We start from the raw sequence: 19,597 nt of genomic DNA on the forward strand, positions 1-19,597 counted from the left end.
CATCCCCTCCATGCATTGCCTCTACCACCGCCCCACAAGGAACAAGCAGCTGTTTCAGCAGCATGGGCTATATTGGGAGGACCACAAAAACCAGCGTTCAGCCCTCGCAGTAAGAAAGGACACTTTCTTGGCTGTTTTTTTGGTGAGGCAGCTGGACACAGGGAGCGGGCACAAGCAAACCTTGCTGTGTGCACATCGCTGAAGCCAAGAGATTCGTGCACCTTTTCTGCAGTAAGAGGGCATCCCAAAGTGCTTCCCCAGCTCTTCTGCATCCCAAAGCAATTGCTGGGAGGCTCACCCTCCCCCAAAGCACAGCCCATCCCGGGGAAACGGAGACAGCGCAGGGACCTTTGTTCACTGCAGGTCTGCATGAAGCAGAGCCCCCAGCACTGAGGGCACAGCTGGACATCATCCCCCAGGCCCTGCAAGATGGGGAAACACACCTTGTGGGAAGGCCTTACCCATCCCTTGCCAAACATCCATCTGCTTCCCCCCTCCCCCCAGCCTGGTGCTGTCCCAAGGGAAGACCCCAAAGGACAGTTGGGATGTGCTCACACCCCCCCCTTGGCAGGAGGTCAGCAGGACAGGCTGCAGAACAATCCCCTCAGCCATCAGGAAGATAGAGACGTAAGGAAGTGACTCGCATCCCCATCCCAGGCACCGGAGACGGGCAGGTAGGGCACTGATGCAATGCAGTAATTACAGCACGTCTGCTCCCCGAGGTCCCTGCGCACTCAGCACTGCATCAGGAGCACTCTGCACGGGGCTTTGGGGATGGGGAAATTGGAGCAGATGCCATCCAGGTCTCCTCAGCTCACCGCCCAGCTCCTGGCACAAGGCACACGGCGCTCCCCAGCCACTGCCCTGCAGAGCCTGTCATGCAGCACAAAGGCCACCAACCAGCGCAGGTGGGTCCTGCTGGTGCCCGGGCACGATGGCAAACCCACTCACCTCCACTGAGAGGACTCTGCTTTCCACACAGACAGAGTTTGGCAAGTTTTTGTTTTTGCATGGGGTCTTTTCCCATTCAGTACTCAAGGTGACACACTGCTGTTTGTGCTCCAATGCAACGTCAGAAGACCTTGCAGCCCATCCGCCAATCCCACCAGTAATAGGATTAATACTCTCATGGCACAAATTCTGCCTTGGAGTTTTAATTATTCGGGATTGTGCATCGGAGGTTTGGATGTTTTAGCTCTCCCCGCAGCCCAGGAACAGCCAGTTCCTTCAAGCTGAGCAGCAGCTGCAGCCCAGTTTGTCTTTCAACACCTTGCCCTGGCAACCGAGCTTTGCCCAGGGCATGTTACAAGCACAATAGAGAATTTCTGAGCTAACACTTCCAGGGCCATAAAACTTCAAAAGGCCGTGCAGTTCAGGGGAACCCAAGTTTCGCAGGACTCCCAGGTCCCCACCAGATGCCTGGTCACAGGACGGTACTGGCTTCTGCTAGTTGTGGTATAGGAAACAGCAAATCCCTACTGCTGTTTGTTGCCCTTAGCACACAGCTTGTGTTTCCTCGTCTGCCCCAACACATGCACTCACCTCCTGGGGACATTTGGCCTCTGGTGGCTGCATAGTGTCCCCCCCATCTCTGCTCCCCCAGGCATCATGATGCTCTCACCCTTTAAGACCCCAATTAGGTGGTAATGTAAGCTTCCCTTTGAGGATCCTCGTAGTATCTCACCTTGCCCCATTGAGGACCACCACCACCTCCCCCAGTGGGTCCACATCCACCCCATGGAGCCCAGCAGCTGGGCGAGGGGCTCAGGTCCCGACAGCAGGATAGAGCACGGCACGCCACGGCCCAGCAGTCACCCAGGCCAGGTGAGTTATTGCTCCCACACCCAGAACAGGGCCGGCCCTGCCTCCCCCTCCCTGGCCGCCACCGCCCGGCGCCTGCTGAGTCAAGGATGAGCCAGCTCTCGGGCATCCCCCCACCGCGGTGAAAGGGCGCGGGCAGAGGAAGCGCCGGTTGCCTGCCCTCCTGCAGCCCTAATCTGGAGCCGGTGGGGCAGGAGCACTGGAGGAGGGGCAATGTAAAGGCTTGGCAGGCACAGGGGGCCTGGGGCACCTCGCTTCCTTTTGGAAGAGACTGGGCAGCTCCAGCAACCCCAACCCAGCGGTATCCTGCAGCCTCTGCCAGGGCAGTAATTATCAGCTCCTCCCAGTGCGGGCAGCCCACCGGGGCTGTTATCTCCATCTGCGGGGCCGTGTGGGTGAGCACTCCCAGGCCGGCTCATCCCTAACTCCTCCATTGTTCACCCAGCAAAGCCACACCAGAGAAAGTGCTGCAGTCCCCATGGCATGCCTCACGCAGCCGGGCTCCAGCTCTCAGCCACCGGAGCTCCCCTGGCCACCCAGCAGGGAGTCACTGCCCGAGATGACCAAGATCCTAATTAGCTTCCAAATCTTCGCTATGGCCGAGGTTAAAAGTTACACCGATCCCACCCCGAGAGCCTCTCAAGCACAGGCACGCAATTCCCAGAAACAGCCAGCGAAACACCAAGCAAAAAGGAAACTAATTCTCCCGGGAACACAAGAGCTAAATAGCTCCTTAACAAATCCCATTAGGGCGGTAAGCTGCCTAGCAGGATGTACTATTTCGGCCGGGCTCAGGGCGATGCGCGAGGCGGGACGGAGGCGTGTTTGTTTTCGTGGCCAGCACCGCTCCGCTCTCACCTTCTGCGGGGCATTGATGACACCGGTGTTGTAGCCGAACTGCAGCGAGCCCAGCACTGCTCCTCCCACGGCCAGCATCAGGCGAGCTGTCATCTGCGGGAAGGAGAAGGAGCAGAGGGTTAGGTGCGTCCTGCAGCCCCCGCAGAGATGAAAGGGAACCCCCCCCCCCCCCCTCCCTCCCACTTTCATGGTTTTCTGACATGCACGTGGGCTGAGCAACAAGCAGAACAACACAACGCCATTTGGGGATTCCAGGAATTTATTTCTTTATTTTCGCCTCCAGATTCGGGCCGGAAGCGCGGCCCATTGGGGCGACCGCACGCACCACAGCCACGTGCTGAGAGGCAGAGATAAGCGCGGGCCGAGCGTGCCGCGACGTCCCCGACTCGGCCCTGCCTCCACTCCCGGGAGCAGCCTGTGGCTTCCACCTCTCTTCCAAGCACCTGAGCCACACTGCAACGCCTCGCACCCCTACCCCTTCGGATTTGGGGCAGAAGGGGCTCCCCACAAACTGACCGACTGCAGCAGAGCCACCCAAATTCAGGGTCAGCCCCGCAGCTCCGTCCCATCGCCAACATGGGGATGCCCTGCCACTAACAAAGCATTGTGTCAGAGCCCAGCTCCTCGTTACCCAGTGTTTATCCAACCTCTCAGTGCCTCTGGCCGTTTGGCAGGCCCTCGCCCACCTCCCCTTTCTCCTGCTTAAGCTACGACAACAATCAGAGGCTTGTTTTGGAGCAAGGTCAGGGCAGGCCAGCCCTTGGACACCTCTATCAATGGCCCAATTATCCCAGGCAGGAGATTTCCCCGTTGCTCAGCCCAGCCTCAGTGCCCCAAGAAATGGGATTGAAGTTCCCAGGGTGGGTTAAGCAGCTTAGGGACGTTCACGTGAACCTAAAGCCCCTTCTCCAGGGCCCAGGGTGCCTCGCGGGAGCACCCAGCCCCAGGACCCACAGCAGGCTTGCCTCTCCTTCCCGGTGGCTGCTACGCCTCTCTGGGCTATCAGTGAGCACCACTGCTTCCTGCACGGGCACCTCCTCTGCTGTCCCAGCACAACCCCAGCAGCTCAACCCATGCCATGCTCCGACCGACCACTTCCCCTGCTTCCATCCCCACAGCTCTCAGCCCGCTCCCTGCCTGCTGGCTTCCCCCTCCATTTTCACACAGAGGGTCAGGCTGGGGGTTAGGGAAATGCTCTGCCTCAGTGCAAGGTGGGCACAGCCCCACACTGTGAGCACTGGGACACCGCTCTCAGCCATGGAGTTTGGGCGTTGCTGCGTACAGCCAGGGGTTGGGCTCAGGGATTCCTGCAGGTTCCTTCCACCTCACAATGTTCTGTGGTTACTGAGTGTGCTCGAGGCAAGCCCCCAGACCACAGCAACCCAGCACACAGATCCCCCAACCCCCTCTGCTGCAGCTTACGGGCAGCACATTGCTCCCTGGACCCCCACCCCAGGTCCTGCTACGTGCCCACAGAGCAGGAGAGGTGCAGCCCTGCTCACTTCCAGTACAGAGCAACACCTGGTGTTAGCAGGACCCACCCAAGCACGGGAGCACACAGACGCACCGAGGGATGCACACTGCGGAACGAAGCATTCGGTAGCAGCTTGCCAGCTCTCCTGCCAACCTGCCCTCCTCTGCCATAACAAGGAATTAGGAAGTTCAGTGGGAAGAGCAGAAACGGGACCCTGGGCTGCCTCAGGAAATAAAGCCAGCGCGCCGTTAATTAAGTTCATTAATTAGGATTGGCCTGAATGCAACAATTGGGCTTCCCAGGGAATTGGGGAGGTTTGGGCACTTGGCTTTGTTCGACACGTCCAAGGGGAGAGAGCGTCTGAGCGGAGCGAGCCCAGCTCCCCCCAGCCACAGCAAAACGAGCTCAGCACCGGGCTGCAGGGCTGCAACGCGGGGTGAGAGCGGGCTGAGCAGCGCTGCCAACAAGTTAAAGAGCAGAGCGCGGTGCCACCGCCTCCCCCAGCGCCAACTTCTGCGGCTTTGCCCCACGCAACCACAGCGCACGCAGATGCGAGAAGTGCCCGGTGCTCGAATCAACACCTAAAAGAGCAAACAACGCTCTGTGCTTTGTTTCTCTGCACACCGAGGGTGGCGATTCTGGCCCCGTTTGACACAGCAAAGTGCTCTCCCGGAGCAGGAGCAGGCTGGCAAGCGCCAGTTTGCACGTCCAGCAACACGTGCCATCGGTACCACGTATGTCACACCGCGAGCAGGAAGCGCCGGTGAGTCACACGTTGCATTAGCAAGGCCGGCAACGGGAAGGGAGCGAGAGGCGCGGGATGTGCCGCCGGCCGGCTGCCACTGTGAACTTTGTTCCAGGAAGACGACGGCGATGCTGGCTGTCCCCAAAGGGCTCCTCCAGCAGGGGGTTGGGGTGCGCTGCAGGAAGCCGCGCTGCTCAGAGCGCCGTGTTTGCATGGGGTGTAGGAGGAAGAAGTGGGACATGCAGCCTCAGTGCGTTCAAGGAGTGAAAGTCTCCAGCTTGCACTAGGTGTGGAGGGATGTTCACCAAAAACCCGCGTACGGTGACCCTAATTCACTGCCCTGCAGGGAAGAGCAAGCTGCTTGGGCAGAAACCACGGGATTTATGCTCAGGAGGAGCCCCACACAGTCTCTGTTGGACACGGTCCCGGGGCAGTGCCGGGCAGGCGTGAGTCAGCGGCCATGCAGGGTGCCTGCACGGAGCCTGTCCATGAAAGGAGAAGCTCAACATGGGGGGGGGAAAAAACAGTTTCTAGTGGCCGCCTGGCGTGGGAAACTCTGGTCAAGCCAAGCAGCAAGCGCTGCTTTGTTAACCCTCACCGGGGACAAGCGTCTGTCCCCGTGCCGTCTCTGGGCACAGTCTGCATGCTGCACGGAGAGAAGCCGGGGAGCAACACCCGGACGCATGCCCTGCCCAGCACAGAACACTGGGGAGCAGCTGGGAGCATCACGGGTCGAAGAAGTGAATAATCCTCCAAAACATCCAAAAAAAACCCAAAGACAAAACCAAAATAAAGAAGTCCCAGAGAGGGAATGGCTCAAAGATCCCCGGCTGGAATTTCCCATAGGGGCACGGCTAAAGCACACCCCAGCCTTCGGGAGCCCCACACAGCGCGGTCCCATGGGCACCCGGCATCCCACAAATCCCTCCCGGTGCAGTAAATCCCCCCTGCCCCCGGCAGCCGCCAGCAAGGTCACGGAGCGAGGCTGTGGGGCCATGGGAGCGCAGCAGCGGGCAGCAGAAAATAACTCTGCCCGGCGACTTCGCAGCCCCCCAGCGCAGCACAGCACCACGCCGACCGCGCTCGGATCCCGTCTGGGGTCGGCGTGCAGTGCTTGGGATGCAGCACGGGGCTCCGCCACGGCAACGCGGGGACGCAGCGCTTCCCACAGCCCCCCCGTGGCACCACGGACGCGCTCGGGGGTTCCTGCTGCTGGAAGGCCTCCGCGACGGGAAGGAAAATGGGTCAACGCCGTCGCTCTCTGTTATATTTTCTTTCAGTAAGGTCAGCTGGGGACATGGACGGGATATCTCCGCGTTTGCCAACCGCGAGTTCGCCGCTCAAACAGCCCCGGAGAGAGTTCTGTTACGCAAAGCCCTGAGCACGAAGAAAAACGGCGCTGCGGGAACGCAGGGGCTCCCAACCCCCCGCCCCGCACAGCCCACGACCACGGGGCAACGGCGGATCGGAGCGCGGCCGTCACCGAACCCACAGAGCCCATTCCGGGCCGGAGCTGAGCTAACTGAGGTCGGGAAACCTAAGCCCCCCCGGCCCCGCAGAGCCCCCCCCCCTCCGCCCTTCCGCAGCGCAGAGGCTGTTACCGCGGACCCACGAGCGCTGTAATAAGGGACCCGCCGCTTGGTGACGCGGGACAGAGCCAGTCGGCGCCGCCATCCGCTCTCTTCCTCTCCTAACAAAGTTGCGTCAGTTTCACGCTCCCCACCACGCCGAGGAACCGCCGCACCGCAGCGCTCCGCGTTACCCCGCACGGAACCGGCTCAGCCCGGGGGGTGGGGGGGGCAGCGATCGCTCCGCGCTGCCTTCTCCCAGCAAACCCCGAAGTATTTCTGTACCCATCCCGCCCCCAGCGCTCCGTCCCTATTTTTTTTTTTTTTACCCTTTTTTTAAGCACTATCCCGGCGGCGCTGCCCTCCCCACCCCGACGGCGCGTCGGGGTTTTTCCACGCTCCCTCATCCCGCGCTCCCCCCGCACCGCGTTGCATAACTCCCTCCCTTCCCCCGCCGCACCGGGACGAGCCTCGCCGCGCCGCGCCTCGCCTCGCCCCCCCTCCCGCCCGCAGCCGGCCCCGCACACCTTGCTGCCGCTCTCCATGGCTCTCCGGGGGCGGCGGATCGGCGCGGGGCAGCAGAGCGATGTCGCGCGGCCGCCGCGGGGGCATTGGAGCGGCTTAAGAGAGGTGGGGCGCGCGGTACGGAGCGAGGCGGCGCCCATTGGTGGAGAGGGAGAGGGGGCGTGGCCAGGGGGCGTGGCCAGGGGCTAGGGGGCGTGACCCGAGCGGGGGGCCCGGCGGGGGTGTGCGAGGGGCGGGAGCGCGCAGCGCGGAGCGGCGTGGCGTGGGGGGGGAGCACGTGCGGGGTGTGCGCGTGGAAGCGGGGGGTGTGCGCGCAAGTGCGTGCACGAGCGCACGTGTAAACGCGTGCGGCCGCGCGCGCGCGCGCGCACGAGTGAATCCGTCCGGCCGAGAGCACACGTGTGCGCTCCCGCCCCCCCCCCGTATGCGCGCACACCCCCGTGTGTCGGTGCGCCGCGGGACGGGGCCGGGAGGGGCGCGGGGCGATGTGCGGCCGTGCACGTCCGCCGGCTCCGCCCCTCCTCCGTCCGCGGGGCCGCGCCGGGGCCGGGGGCTTTGTGTGCCCGGGGCTGAGCCCCAACCCTCCCCCCCTTCCGCTGTCACGGTCTCGGAAAGGCCAAAAATCTGTGTTTTCCCCCCAAACGGCCGTGGGGGCGGCGGGCCGCTCGTTGCTCCTCGCTCGGTTTTTGCTTTGGGAAAAGTGGGAATTGTGCAAAAAGTCGCGATCGGTGCGGGGGGGGGTAAAGGGAGGGGGGGAGGTTCGCTTCCCGGAATCCTCCTTTGCTCCAAATTTGGGCATTCGGGTGAACCCTCGCGTTCGCAAAGCGCAGACCCCGCATTCCTGCAGCCCCGTGCTTTGCTCTCCCCCGCTTCGCGAATGCGAAACCCCAAATCCCAGCAAAGTTTTGCTCCAGAAGGAGTAAGTCTGGGAGTGAGAGGTGACGGAAATGGGCCACTGGGAATGCAGCCACACTGCTGCTGGGGGGGCTCGGGGGGGTTAGGGGAGATTCTGCCTTTTCCTTTCCTTTGAGGCGGTGGGAGATGTATAAATAACGCCCCGAGGGAGTGGGGAGGGGGATCCTGCGCTGTACGGTGCGGAGCTGTGGGGTTTGACATTGGGTTCGCTGGGGGTGGAGGTCACGGAGAGGGGCTATGCATCCATCTGGGCCCTCAGGGCCACAAGTGCGTGTTTGGGGCTATCAGCAAAGGGCGCGTGTTGTGCCCCCGCCCAGACCCGAGGGCATCACCCCAACACTGCCCGGCACAGGGACGGCCCCACGCGCTGTGACACTGGCATGGACTCTCCCCATCCGGGTCACCCCGCAGTTGCAGCGTCGCATTTCAGCGCTTCAGCACCCGAATGCAACGCCCTCGCCCATCGGCTCTTGCACAACAGCTGGCGACAGCTGCAGCCCCAGCGACCCATTCGCAATCCTCAGCAAATTGGGTCAAACCAACCGAATTCGGGGCCCCAAGTGATGAAACTCCATGTCCAGCGGGGAGCTGGGCTCGTGGGGAGGGCTGGGTGATGCCGTCCCCAAATCCCATGCCGGTGCCTCACCATCCAAGCTGAGGTCGGCCCTAAACTACCATGGGGTGCAGAAAATGGGGCCAGAAGGGGATTTGGGACCAACTGAGGGCTCGGGGGTGGGCTTCACCCCGCTGGACCGGGGAAGCGCTCCCTGCACTGGGATGCGTTGCGGCAAGCTCACCACGGCAATTACCCAGTGCAGGAAGACGGATTAATACCCATTACCTAAATAACTCCTCGCATAATAATTAGTCAGGTATTCTTAGTCCTCAGTCATGAAAAAGCTCTTTTGCAGAGGCATGTTGGAAACGCGGTCCCGGGCATCAAATGTGCCGACGTGGGATTCTGCTAACTCAGAAGGAGCAAATATCAACCCCAGGCGCAGGCAGGGAGCATCGCTGCTGCCCTGTCCCGCTGCCAGCTCCTGCTGTTTGCAAACCCCATGGCTGGGGCTGCTTTACCCCTTTTTTGGGGTGGTGGGAAGCGGCTCGCTGCAACGGGCAGCGAATGGACCCCAAAGCCCTCCGCCGCCCTCGGAGCCGGGTCACCGTCCCCACTGCTTCTCCCAATTAAAAGAATGAAAGAAAGGAAATTGGAAATGCGTCCAGCCCTGCTGCACCTCGTCTGGAGCAATTAAAGGCAAAGTTTTAATGAGCGGCTGATGAAGCACAAAGGCGGAGGGAAATTCTCTGCTCATTAGACGGAGAAAGCGGTAGTGCGGGGCTGGGGCAGCATGCTGGAGGGTCTGCTTTGGGAGAAATGCCCCAGAATGGGGACAGCTGGGCCATTCCCTTCTGAATTCCCCACATTTTGAGGTTTCTCCTGCTGGGTTTGGTGCTCAGGGCACTCATCACCCTGGGGCTGCACCTTATCGGGGCCATTTTCAAAGTTTTACACTTGTAAGCTAAATTTAAAGGCTCCAATGGAGCCTGAAAGTCCCCCACGGCCAAACCAGCTCCAATATCTCCCCAGCAATTGAGGAATGACTTTCATTTTGTTTCTCATTCCCGGGGGCTGTAAATGCAATGGGACCTCTGCAGAGCCCTGAATATTCTTCACCCAGGGGCTGCCACAAATGGGGCGGCCCCAAAACTGCGCGGACGTGGAATATTCTCCTTTATCTAAACCACTCATCCCCCGTATCTTCCCTACATGTGCAGAACAGGCTCTCTACCCGCTTTCAGCTGTCACTGGTGACAAAGAACCAATGGGCCTGGGGGCTTCCATGGGGTCAATGGGGGATGCTGAGTTATGGGGTGGGCACAGAGCGGTTCTTCCATGGGGTCAATGGGGGATGCTGAGCTATGGGGTGGGCACAGAGCGGTTCTTCCATGGGGTCAATGTGGGATGCTGAGCCGTGGGACGGGTGCAGAGTAGTGCTTCCATGGGGTCAGTGAGGATGCTGAGCCACAGGGCAGGCACAGAGCAGTGCTTCATGGATGTCAGCGCGAGGTCACCGCCGGAGCCGGGCATGCAGTGCTGCCGGGGCTTGCGGCGTTCCCACGCAGCCGCTTTGATCCCGAATACCTGTGGCTCCCCGCCCGCCTGCTGCTTGGTGCTGCTCCCCGGCGCTGCAGGGACCTGCCCTGCACCCCGCGCTGCGGTCCCATGCCTGGCCAATAGCCCCAAGTTGCCGGCTCAGGCCAGGGCTTGTCCCTCCTGTTGCAATACCCTGGCTCTGCTCTGGCACGCTGGGTGCAGCGGTCGCGTCCCAACCAGCCCACGGTGCCCCGATCCCAGCTCCATGTGGGGTTTGGGGCATGGAGATCTCCTTCCCTATACAGGGAACATGTGTGTCCCTTCTTCTTGCAGCCCCTCGTCCCCATCTCTCACCTCCAGGGATGCTCCCGAGTTCCCCCTCCTGGTTTCCCATTGGGGCGGGAAACACAGGCGACAGACACGTGTCATGGCATATTTACAGCTCAATCCATCAATCTGCTCTCTGTTCCTTGAGAAATGTGGGGCTGCTTTCTCGAGTTGCACTCTCCCTGTGCCTCAGTTTCCCCACTCACTGGACCCACCCCAGCACGGCAGCTGAGCAGAGAGCTCAGTGCTCTGTGCCCTGTTCTCCCCTTGACCAAATGTATGGGTCCCCAGTGCTCAGCACTGCCTTTTTGAGAGCTGAATTCTGAGATTCACCCCCAAAATTCTGAGATTCACCCACCCACAGCCTCGCACGGCACGTTTATAGCCCCGGCGGTGCATGCTGGGTGCCTGCCCGGCTTCAAAGCAGCTTTTATTTTTTTTTATCTCTCCAAAAGAGTTAAAAATAATAATAAAAAAAAATCCCGTCTATATTTTGCCTTCAGGGGCAGAAGCCCGTGGGACCTGCAGGCCGGCACTCGCAGTGTTTGTGTTGGATTTGCAGAGTCAGGGTGTCCAGGCCGCGCTATACGTCTGTGTTTGCTTTGCAGGCTCAGCTCCTGCCTACGTGCGCCGCCGGAGAGCTGGCCCCAAAACCTGGCCCCAAAACACGGCCCCAAAATCTGGCCTCAGGGCACCACGGTGCTCCCCCCAAACTGGGTGCTGGGGCAGTGAGAGATCCCCACGGCTGCGTGTAGCCCTGGTGAGCAGCCCCCAGAATAGAAATACAAGGCTCATCCAGAGCCTCGAGCGTGGGCAAGGGGCTATGGGGCCGTGTGGCAGCACTGAGGAGCTTCGGTGCATTCCCATAGTGCCAAAGCCATCTGCCTCCCATTGACATTTCCACCCAAAGGCCAAGAACCAAGTGAGCAGCTCCAGCTTGGTGTGGTTTATCACTCCAGTCTCCTGGTTGGCATCAGGCTGCAGCAGGGATGGGGAGACAGTGGGGCTGGGGGCTGCAGGCAGTGCTTACCCCCACCCAGCAGCTCCCAGACGGGGGAGTTTGGGGGACAAATGGCCAAAGGTGGAACTTTCCCTGCTGGCTTTGCATGGGCCACACTGCTTCCCACGGCTGCATTCCAGGCCCAGCCCCAGCCCCTCGGGGGGAGCCTATTTTCGCTGCCCCCCGCAGCGAAAGCTTTTCTCTCTCTTCCCTTCCCCTGCCCAAGACTTCCTCCGCCTTGCCCCAGCTTCCTGGCCCGCCTGTTTATTCGCTTCCCGCTCCCAAACCCCTGATTTCTTTGTTCAGCCCCTGGTAATTTTCCACCGCTGCTGCCGCATCCAGCTCCCCTGCACCACACAGCACCGCGGCACCGCGCTGCACGGTGGGCATCCTGCATTGCCCCGCTGCAAAAATCACGGTCCCTCATTTGGCCAGGTGGGCATTTCGTCGTCCACTGATAGCTCCTCCTCCAGTGGTTTCCAAAGAGCGTCCAACCTTGGGCTGCGAATGGGCAGAGTTGTAGAGTCATGGAACCATAAAACCATTGGATCATGGAGTCATCAAACCATAGAATCGTGAAACTGTGGAGTTAGAGAATCGTGGAGTTGTAGAGTCATAGAACCATGGAACCATAGAGCTATGGAACCATAGAACCATGGAACCATAGAACCATGGAATCATAGAATCATGGAATCATAGAATCATGGAATCATAGAACCATGGAACCACAGAATCATAGGACCATAAAATCGTAGAATTGTAGAGTCACACAGCCATGGAATCACAGAATCACAGAATCATAGTACCACAGAACCATAGAACCACAGGGTCATGGAATCATAGGGTCACAGGATGGCTCGAGTTGGAAGGGACCTCCAAGATCATCCACTTCCAACCCTAAATCTAGGAGAATGAATCCTAAGGGTTCTACCTCAAGTGGCTCTGCACAGAGGGCAGTGGTGTCTCCAAGCCCCTTTGCAGCAGTGTTCTGGCTCTGACAGTGAGGGGTTTTACCTCAATATTTACCCACTGCCACCCACCTCTGTTGTGTTCTGCTCTAAAAGGACCAGATTTGAGCCAGATAAGCTCTGGTGGAAATTTATATTTGCAACCACAGCAGCACCAGAGGGTTTTGCTCATTCAATAGATGAGATGAAACCAAGGAAAATCATTCACGGGGATTCATAGGTTTTAGAAAGGAGATGTTTTCCTTTTTCTTCTCCCTTGTAACAGCTTTGGCTTTCTAAGGAAGAGCTTCAGGCCTGCCAGGAGCAGGGCAGAGCCTGCTAGGTGGGAGGCAGAGTGCTTCTGCAAATGCTGATGGAACCGCACTTCTGCCAGAACCTCCTCTGTTCCTCCCAGAGCCCGGCATGACTCCAGCTCTGAATTTCCAATCCTTCCCATGGCAAAGGACTCATCAGCACTTTCACTGAGGGGACATGGAGCAAAACAACCCGGAGATGGGAACCCTTGGCTGGGGAGATGGGGAGTCATGCAGGGAAGCTCATGGGGACATAAAACTGAAATTGTCACACTGCAGAATGCAGATCCACGGGTGGGCGATGGGCAGTGGGCAAGCGCTGCCCACAGGCCAGGCAATGGGAAGGAAGTGGGGTGTAAAGTTTTGTTAAGAAGTTATTGCCCACACCACTCCTTGCTTCTTGCTGTGGGCACAGGCTGATGCAGGCAGGAATTCCCTTCCACCCAACACAAAGCATCCCACATCCCGATGGAACCGACCCCACGTTGCTGCATCCCTGTGCATGGAGCACAGCAGCAGCACCGTTTGCTTCTTCTCCTGTTGCATTTGTCAAGGTTTGGGTGTTTTGTTTTGTTTTGTTTTGTTTGAATTATTATTATTTTTTACCTCTTTTTTTTTCCAAGAGCCAAACCCACGTCAGAGAGAAAATATTTGGCGGCCATGCCCGGCACCAGCTGTGTTTGCTCAGCGAGGGCTGGGCTGCAGGGTGCAGGTGTGGGTGCCACACGAGGGAGCGCTCCAGGAGCTGATGGAGTTGGGTGGGAAGAGCATCGCCGCACTGATGCAAAGGGAAAAACGAGGGCTGGAAACATTGGGCAAAGGGAAAGGTGTGCTCATCCCGCAGAGCATCACTTCCTGGCCATAGTAGCACCAACCACGGCCCCCAGTTGAATGTGTACCATGGATGTGAGGGTGGCCCAGTCATAAGAGGCAGTTGTGGTGTTTTCCCCTCATTTTGGGAATTCTCCCTTCATTTTGGGAGCTCTCCTGTTGCCTCGTGCCTGGCAGTGGGGCTGGAGGCGGTGTTGCCCGATGCCCCGAGCATCCTCCCGCATCCCAGCACAGCGAGCTCGCGCGGCCAGCTCCTCGGGAAAGGCTAACAAGCTTTAATCAGAGCAGGATTTCATCTTGCTGCAAGTATTAACATTTTTCAGATATTATTCTCCGCCGTCACCTGACCCGCGGAGACGTTCCAAGGCGTTTTTTGATGCCTGCGTGGGTTTTTTTTTTTTTCCTCTTCCCGGAATAGTTCAACAACAAAATAAAACACACAAGCGGGGCATTCACAGGGCGAGGAAAATTCCAGGTCTGCAGAAAGGTGGGAGAAGCGCCGAGCCGCTGTTTGTTTAACTCAGGAAACGCCGGCCGAGAAAGCGCCGGTGCCATTGAAGCCGGGATGTGCATTGTGCCGACCCGCTTCGCCGCTCCGGTTTCCCGCTATGGGGGGGAACAAAGGGGCTGTGCCCCCCGCCGGGCTCAGCCCCATCAGCACCAAGAGGAGAAGCTGCACGGAAAATGCCAACCCGACGCGAGAAGGAGGAGGAGGAGCGGAGCGATGCTCTCCATCCGCTGTAGCGCAAAGCCATCTCCTTGGCCCTGCTCTTCCAAGAGCCCATGGGAACGCATGGGGCTGACAATATGATGTGGCCATTTCATGCCTTTTCATGTTTTTTTCTGGGATGATAAGCATTTTCTGGGTGCCCAAGAGCGGCGTTTCCCTGAATCACAATGGGACAGGCTGGTGGTTGTCCTCCCACACCGTGTGAGGCTCTGTGGGTTTGTGCTCTCAGGAATATGGCACAGAGAGGTGGTGGTGCCCTGTCCCTGTAGACAGCCACGGTCAGGCTGGAGGGGCTCTGGGCACTGATGGAACTGTGGGTGTCCCTGTGCATTGCAGGGAGTTGGACCAGGTGGCCTCTAGGGTCCCTTCCAACTCAAACCATTCCATGACTCTGTGATTCTGTGAATATTTTCATCCTCCTTGAATTAAATGGGACCCGAGCTTGACATGAAGCACTAATTGGAAGATGCCACTTGCTCAAGATGGGCTGTGTCAGGGACACACCTTGCTTGTGGCAATGCGCGCAAGGGGCAATATTGGTTCAGAAATGGGGAAAATGCTTTCAAGGTCTTAATTTTGGTTTTGGATGGAGTGGCTTTCCTCCAAGGAGGCGAGGTACGCCTAAGGATGGTGTGTATTTAAAAACCTTGTGGTTAATTATTGTTGTTGCAAAAAAGTTGACGGAGTCCTCAGAAGCGGAAGGAGGAAATAAAAAAATGGTGACGCAACTCGAGTGGCCCTTCTGAGCCAACCCCATGGGGAGCACTGGAGGAAACATGTCCGAAATAAATCACTATTGAGGAGCGGGGAGCAAAAAACGTGTTCAAAAGAGCCCCAGAAAGCACAGCTCTACACAGACCTGTGTGGGGATGCTGCTGGGCAGGGAGGACGTTGCGAGCGGGGGCTATCTTTAGGCCAAATATCTTCAGGCTGCTGTTATCTACGCTGTGCTGCAAAAATATCCCCATCCAGGGGCCCTGCGCTGCAAAACTTGCTCACTCTGGGGTCTTGCAGTACAAAAATAGCCTTGTCTGGGGGCTCAGCACTGCAAGAGGGCCCCTCCCTGGGGGCCCTGTGTTGCAAAAGCATCACTCTATCCAGGAGCTCAGGGCTGCAGAAAATTGCTTGGGATCCTTGGAGGCCCCACTCTGAAAATATGCGTCTGCTGGGAGACTTCATGCTGCAAAGATCCCCAGCAAGAGGCGTCACCCTGCACCCACCTCCACTTTGCACGCGCAGCTGGGGGCCTCTCACTGGAGATTTTTGTAGCAGGGAACTGAAGAATTCTGCAGTCATAGAACTGTGGAACTATGGAATCATGGAACCATGGAATCACGGCACCATAGAATGAAAGAATCATGGAACCATGGAACCAAAGAGTCATGGAAGTGTTGAACCATTCCATAGAACCATGGAATCATGGAGTCATGGAACCATAGAACCGTGGAATCATAGAACCATGAAACAAAAGTATCATGGAACCATAGAACCAAAAAATCATGGAACCAAAGAATCATTGAACCATGGAATCATAGAACCATGGAAAAACGGAATCATGGAATATCCTGAGCTGGACCCTGGCTGCTTGCTCAAGGTAGAGTTGGGTGCCTGGTGATGCCCAGCCTCAAAGATCTCAGCATCGAGGAGGCTTTGCTGACACCTATGGGATAATGACAGCACATCTTCTCTGTTTCACACATTTTGGGTCAACGGACCAACCCATCTTGGAGCGTTCTGTGTGGTGCTGGGCTGGAGTGGGGTGGTGTTTCCTCACCAGCCCCATGGCCACAAGGAAGAGCAAGCAGCTTTCCTGCTATTGAATTGCTTTCCCAAAGCAGCCCCCCCTCGCATCAGAAGCCCTTCACAGGGCACAGGGAGGATGCACATGTGCTCCCCTGCCCCAGCGAAGCTGTTCCTGCTCCAGAGGGAGAGATTTTTAGCTCTCTGCACAAAACCTGCCTTTTTTTTTTTTTTTTTTTCCGCTGAAATACCAGCCCAGGGATCAAGTTCTTAGCAGATTAGCTTGGAAGAAATCACACGGGGATAAAAATATGGGTAATACCCATTTTCCTGGTAGTCACATCAGGGCAGCGTGATGGGTGTGAGGAAGAGGGGCCTCCCCAACTTGTACCAGTTTTTGGTAACCTGGGACCATTCTGCACACAACGAGGGCCCCTCTTGGCTCAAATATTGTTTGTTTTCTTAAATCTGGGGTCCCTTTTTGTGAAGCTGAGGACCTTTTTGGCGAATGTGAGACCTTGTCTCGCAAAGGGGCCCCTTTTTGCAAACCTGTCACTGGATTTTGGTAAGGTGGGGAGCAAAGCCTTTCCAGGTTTCCTGCTTTTCTTGCAGCTCTCAGGAGCCCCTCTGCTAGTGCTGGGCAGCTCTTCCCTTTTGGCAGAGCAAAGTGCCAAACACTTCTGTTTCCTCTGCAAAAAGCAATGCTTATTGCCTGGAAGTCCCCGCTCTCCATAGGATGTCTCGTGGCTTCAACATGGAATATCTCCAGCACAAGGGTCGCTTCCAGCCCCAGAGGGACATTTGCAGCTTCAGGACTGCAAAGAATGGGTTTGTGGCCCCATTTCCAAGGGGGACCCAGCACTTAGTGTCAGCTGCTGGGGGATCAGAGGTGTCCCTGTCCCTGAGACTCCCCAGTGCCTGGGTCCATAGGGGCATTTGTCACCTCCTAAATACCCCACAACCCCCAAAGCACTCTGGCTTATGAGGCCAAGCTTAAAAACTATAAAGCTATTTAACGGCTTCACACTATCCACGTCTGTTCCCGGAGGGCACACACACTCTCCTGTCATTTCCAGGAAGAGAAAAAGCTTGTTTCGCCCTTAAAAACCCTGAACCCCAGCTGAAAGCGTGGGGATTTTGGGGCACGTGCCCCATGCCGGGCGCGCTGCCGGCCCAGGGGTGTCAACAGGAAATGTTTTTGAGCATCTGCAGTTTTCTTTCCCCCTTTAGTAAATAAGAAGCCCTTTCTTTGTGGGGAGCTGGTGGGGATTAGGCTGGAGGCAGCTCAGCTCCAGCCGAAGCCAGAGCAGGAGGTTATAACGGTGATGTTGATACTGATATTGGAATTTATATCGATATTTTGGGGCACCTGAAGATGCCTCAAAATACACTGGCTCTGCCCAAAGCAAGCTGCTTCCGCTATTTTTCCTCTTCCTAGCCCATTTTACTCCCATCCTTCCCAGTGCTCTGCTTTCCACCCCTCCAAAATTCTTGTTAAGAAGTGGAATCCCCTCGTAGTCCACTGTGATGCTGGGGTGGACCCTATGCATTGCTCGCCTTTGTGGGGTCTGGCAGTGGGCTTTGCTTTTTGCACTGAGGCATTCCGCCCCAGGCTGAGCTGGACATGGGTTTTGTTGCTTTCTTTTTTGTTTTTTTCAGGCTCACTTCTCCCGTCGGTGCAAAGGGCTGGAAAATGCAAAGCGACAGCTCTGCCGGCCCAGCGCCGCGCAACCGCATCCTGCCCTGCTGCCGACCTGTTGGGCTGACATCATTCCCGGGGCTTTGTTGGGTTACCCGCTTTTCTGGGGCCTTATCACCGCTCGGATACAAAATGCAAAGCTGAGGGTGAGGAGCCCGGAGGCAACATGATGACTTTGGGCTTGGTGAGTGGCACTGCCTGGTGCTGCAGAGGTGTTGCCTTGCTCAGGCTCGATCGCGTGCTGGAGCATGTTGGAACTGAGTTTTCTGATGGGTTTTGATGGAGTTTTTTTGCACTTTTGCTGGGAAAGCATAGAAACTCCCCTGGCTGCTTCGAAAGGAAGCAAACCCTCTGTTTCAAAGGGAAGGAAGAGGAAGAAGCCAAGTGGTGCACAAATAATCACCGTCGGAGAGAGCAAAGCGGGAGGATGTGAGCGCCATGGACACGATGCTGGGAATTGGGCTGCTCTCCTGCATGAGCTCCCAGCCCGATTTCTTGGCTCCTGGCATGGGCACCTTGCAGTGAGGTTGGGCCAGTCAAACCAGGGCATGGAAAATGAGAGCTGACTTTTGCCATCTCGCACTGCTTTGGGCACACGCGAAGGCACCGGAAGCTTTCCATCAGCCCTGGGTCTCACCTCCATGCAATGGGGATCACAGAGCCATAGGATGGCTGGGTTGGATGGGACCTCACAGCCCCCCAGCCCCAGCCCCTGCCATGGGCGCCCTCCCCCAGCCCGCATTAATGCCTGGGCACTTCTCCTGCTGGAAGAATCCATTCACAGTGAAACAGTGTGAAACCTTCCACCTTGGCCTTATCACTTCACCTGATGACAAATATTTGAGCAAAGTGCTCGCTACTCTGCTGTTCCCAGGGCTTTGCCCAGCTGGAAGTGTTACGGAGGAAGGACGGACTTGGTGCTCGCTGCGTTGTCTCACCAGCCCCATTTCCCTGAGCCTGGATGCACATCCATGGCAGAGCAGAGATGCATTTCCAGCTAACCACAGTGTCACCGTGCCCATGCTGGTGCTAAGGACCAGCCTCAGCTGACCTAAGCCCGGCTTACTCCCCAGATCCACTGTTTACATTCTGTAATTGGAGATAAGAGCCTGAATCCAGATCCATTCCTGCTAGCCCAGGTGATGCTGAGCCTGGCCTGCTGCCATGTTAAATAACTCAGGAAGATCTCCCTCCATTTGTTTCCCTTACTGGTGTTCCCAAGATCAGTGCGGGGCCATCTGGGAAGGTCTGCGGGGGGCAGATCCCAGAGACAGGCACGTGGTTGAGATTTTGGCATCGGCACCTACCGCACTCCTGGCATCTGCATGAGAGCCAGGCTGGTGGTGTGCAGGTGTTCGGGGGTGGCTGTGTCCATGTAACTACTGATGAGCAGAATGAGATGGGCTGGGTTTTACACAGGTAGAAGCATGCCTGGGGCCGGTGGAGTGTTTCCACTGCGGGGATCCAGCCCCAGCTCTGACACTCCCAGGATCCTCCCAAAGTCCCTATCCGAGCTGGACGTTTGTCCCCGCAGTGTAAATAAATTGAGGGCTGTCTTGCTGCAGGGGGCCTATTTTTCCTGCATTGTCTCCTACTCCTCTGCTTGGTTTGGCCGACGCTTCAGGCTGGGGAAGCAAACTTGGATGGCTGCACCACTCTGTGCTGCTGATGAGCTCTTTGCCCTTCGAGTGTTAGGAAACAAAATCCTCTTTTCCCAAGCAGCAGGCTGCCAGGCAGGCTTCCCCAAGGGCTCCCATGCGCCCACCCCACACTGACAGAACAACGGAAGCAGCTGTGGGGCTGCATGGGGATCTCTGCCTTTCCCCATGGGTGAGAGCCATCACAGACAACCCATTCCTCATTTACTTTGGATCTTAGGAATGAAAACACGTAGTGAGGAAGGGCCAGGAACCAGTTCTGCCACCATGGAAATGCCCGTGCAGTCGTCTCCTGCCCACCTCTGCCCAAAGTGACCCTCAAGTTTCCGTCTCTGCTTATTTTCCTGCAA

The 19,597-nt window shown here is 57.6% G+C and overlaps 1 protein-coding gene across 3 annotated transcripts in view; it reads right to left on the bottom strand.

Moving 5' to 3' along the window:
* SLC2A1 (solute carrier family 2 member 1) overlaps positions 1-7,147 on the bottom strand; it is a 14,543-nt gene extending 7,396 nt beyond the window's left edge. The window contains exons 1-2 of one of the 3 annotated variants that reach the window (XM_021417782.1): positions 6,994-7,147; positions 2,680-2,772 (exon numbers count right to left, since the gene is read on the bottom strand). In XM_021417782.1, the coding sequence (XP_021273457.1) occupies positions 2,680-2,772; positions 6,994-7,131 (231 nt within the window). In that variant the 5' untranslated portion in view covers positions 7,132-7,147. Of the gene's footprint in view, positions 1-2,679; positions 2,773-6,499; positions 6,660-6,795; positions 6,889-6,993 lie in introns of those variants that run through there. The other 2 variants (XM_021417783.1, XM_021417784.1) reach the window with 2 other exon arrangements.

This window comes from Numida meleagris, chromosome 20 (genome assembly GCF_002078875.1).
Source record: "Numida meleagris isolate 19003 breed g44 Domestic line chromosome 20, NumMel1.0, whole genome shotgun sequence".
Classification (NCBI taxonomy): Eukaryota; Metazoa; Chordata; class Aves; order Galliformes; family Numididae; genus Numida; species Numida meleagris.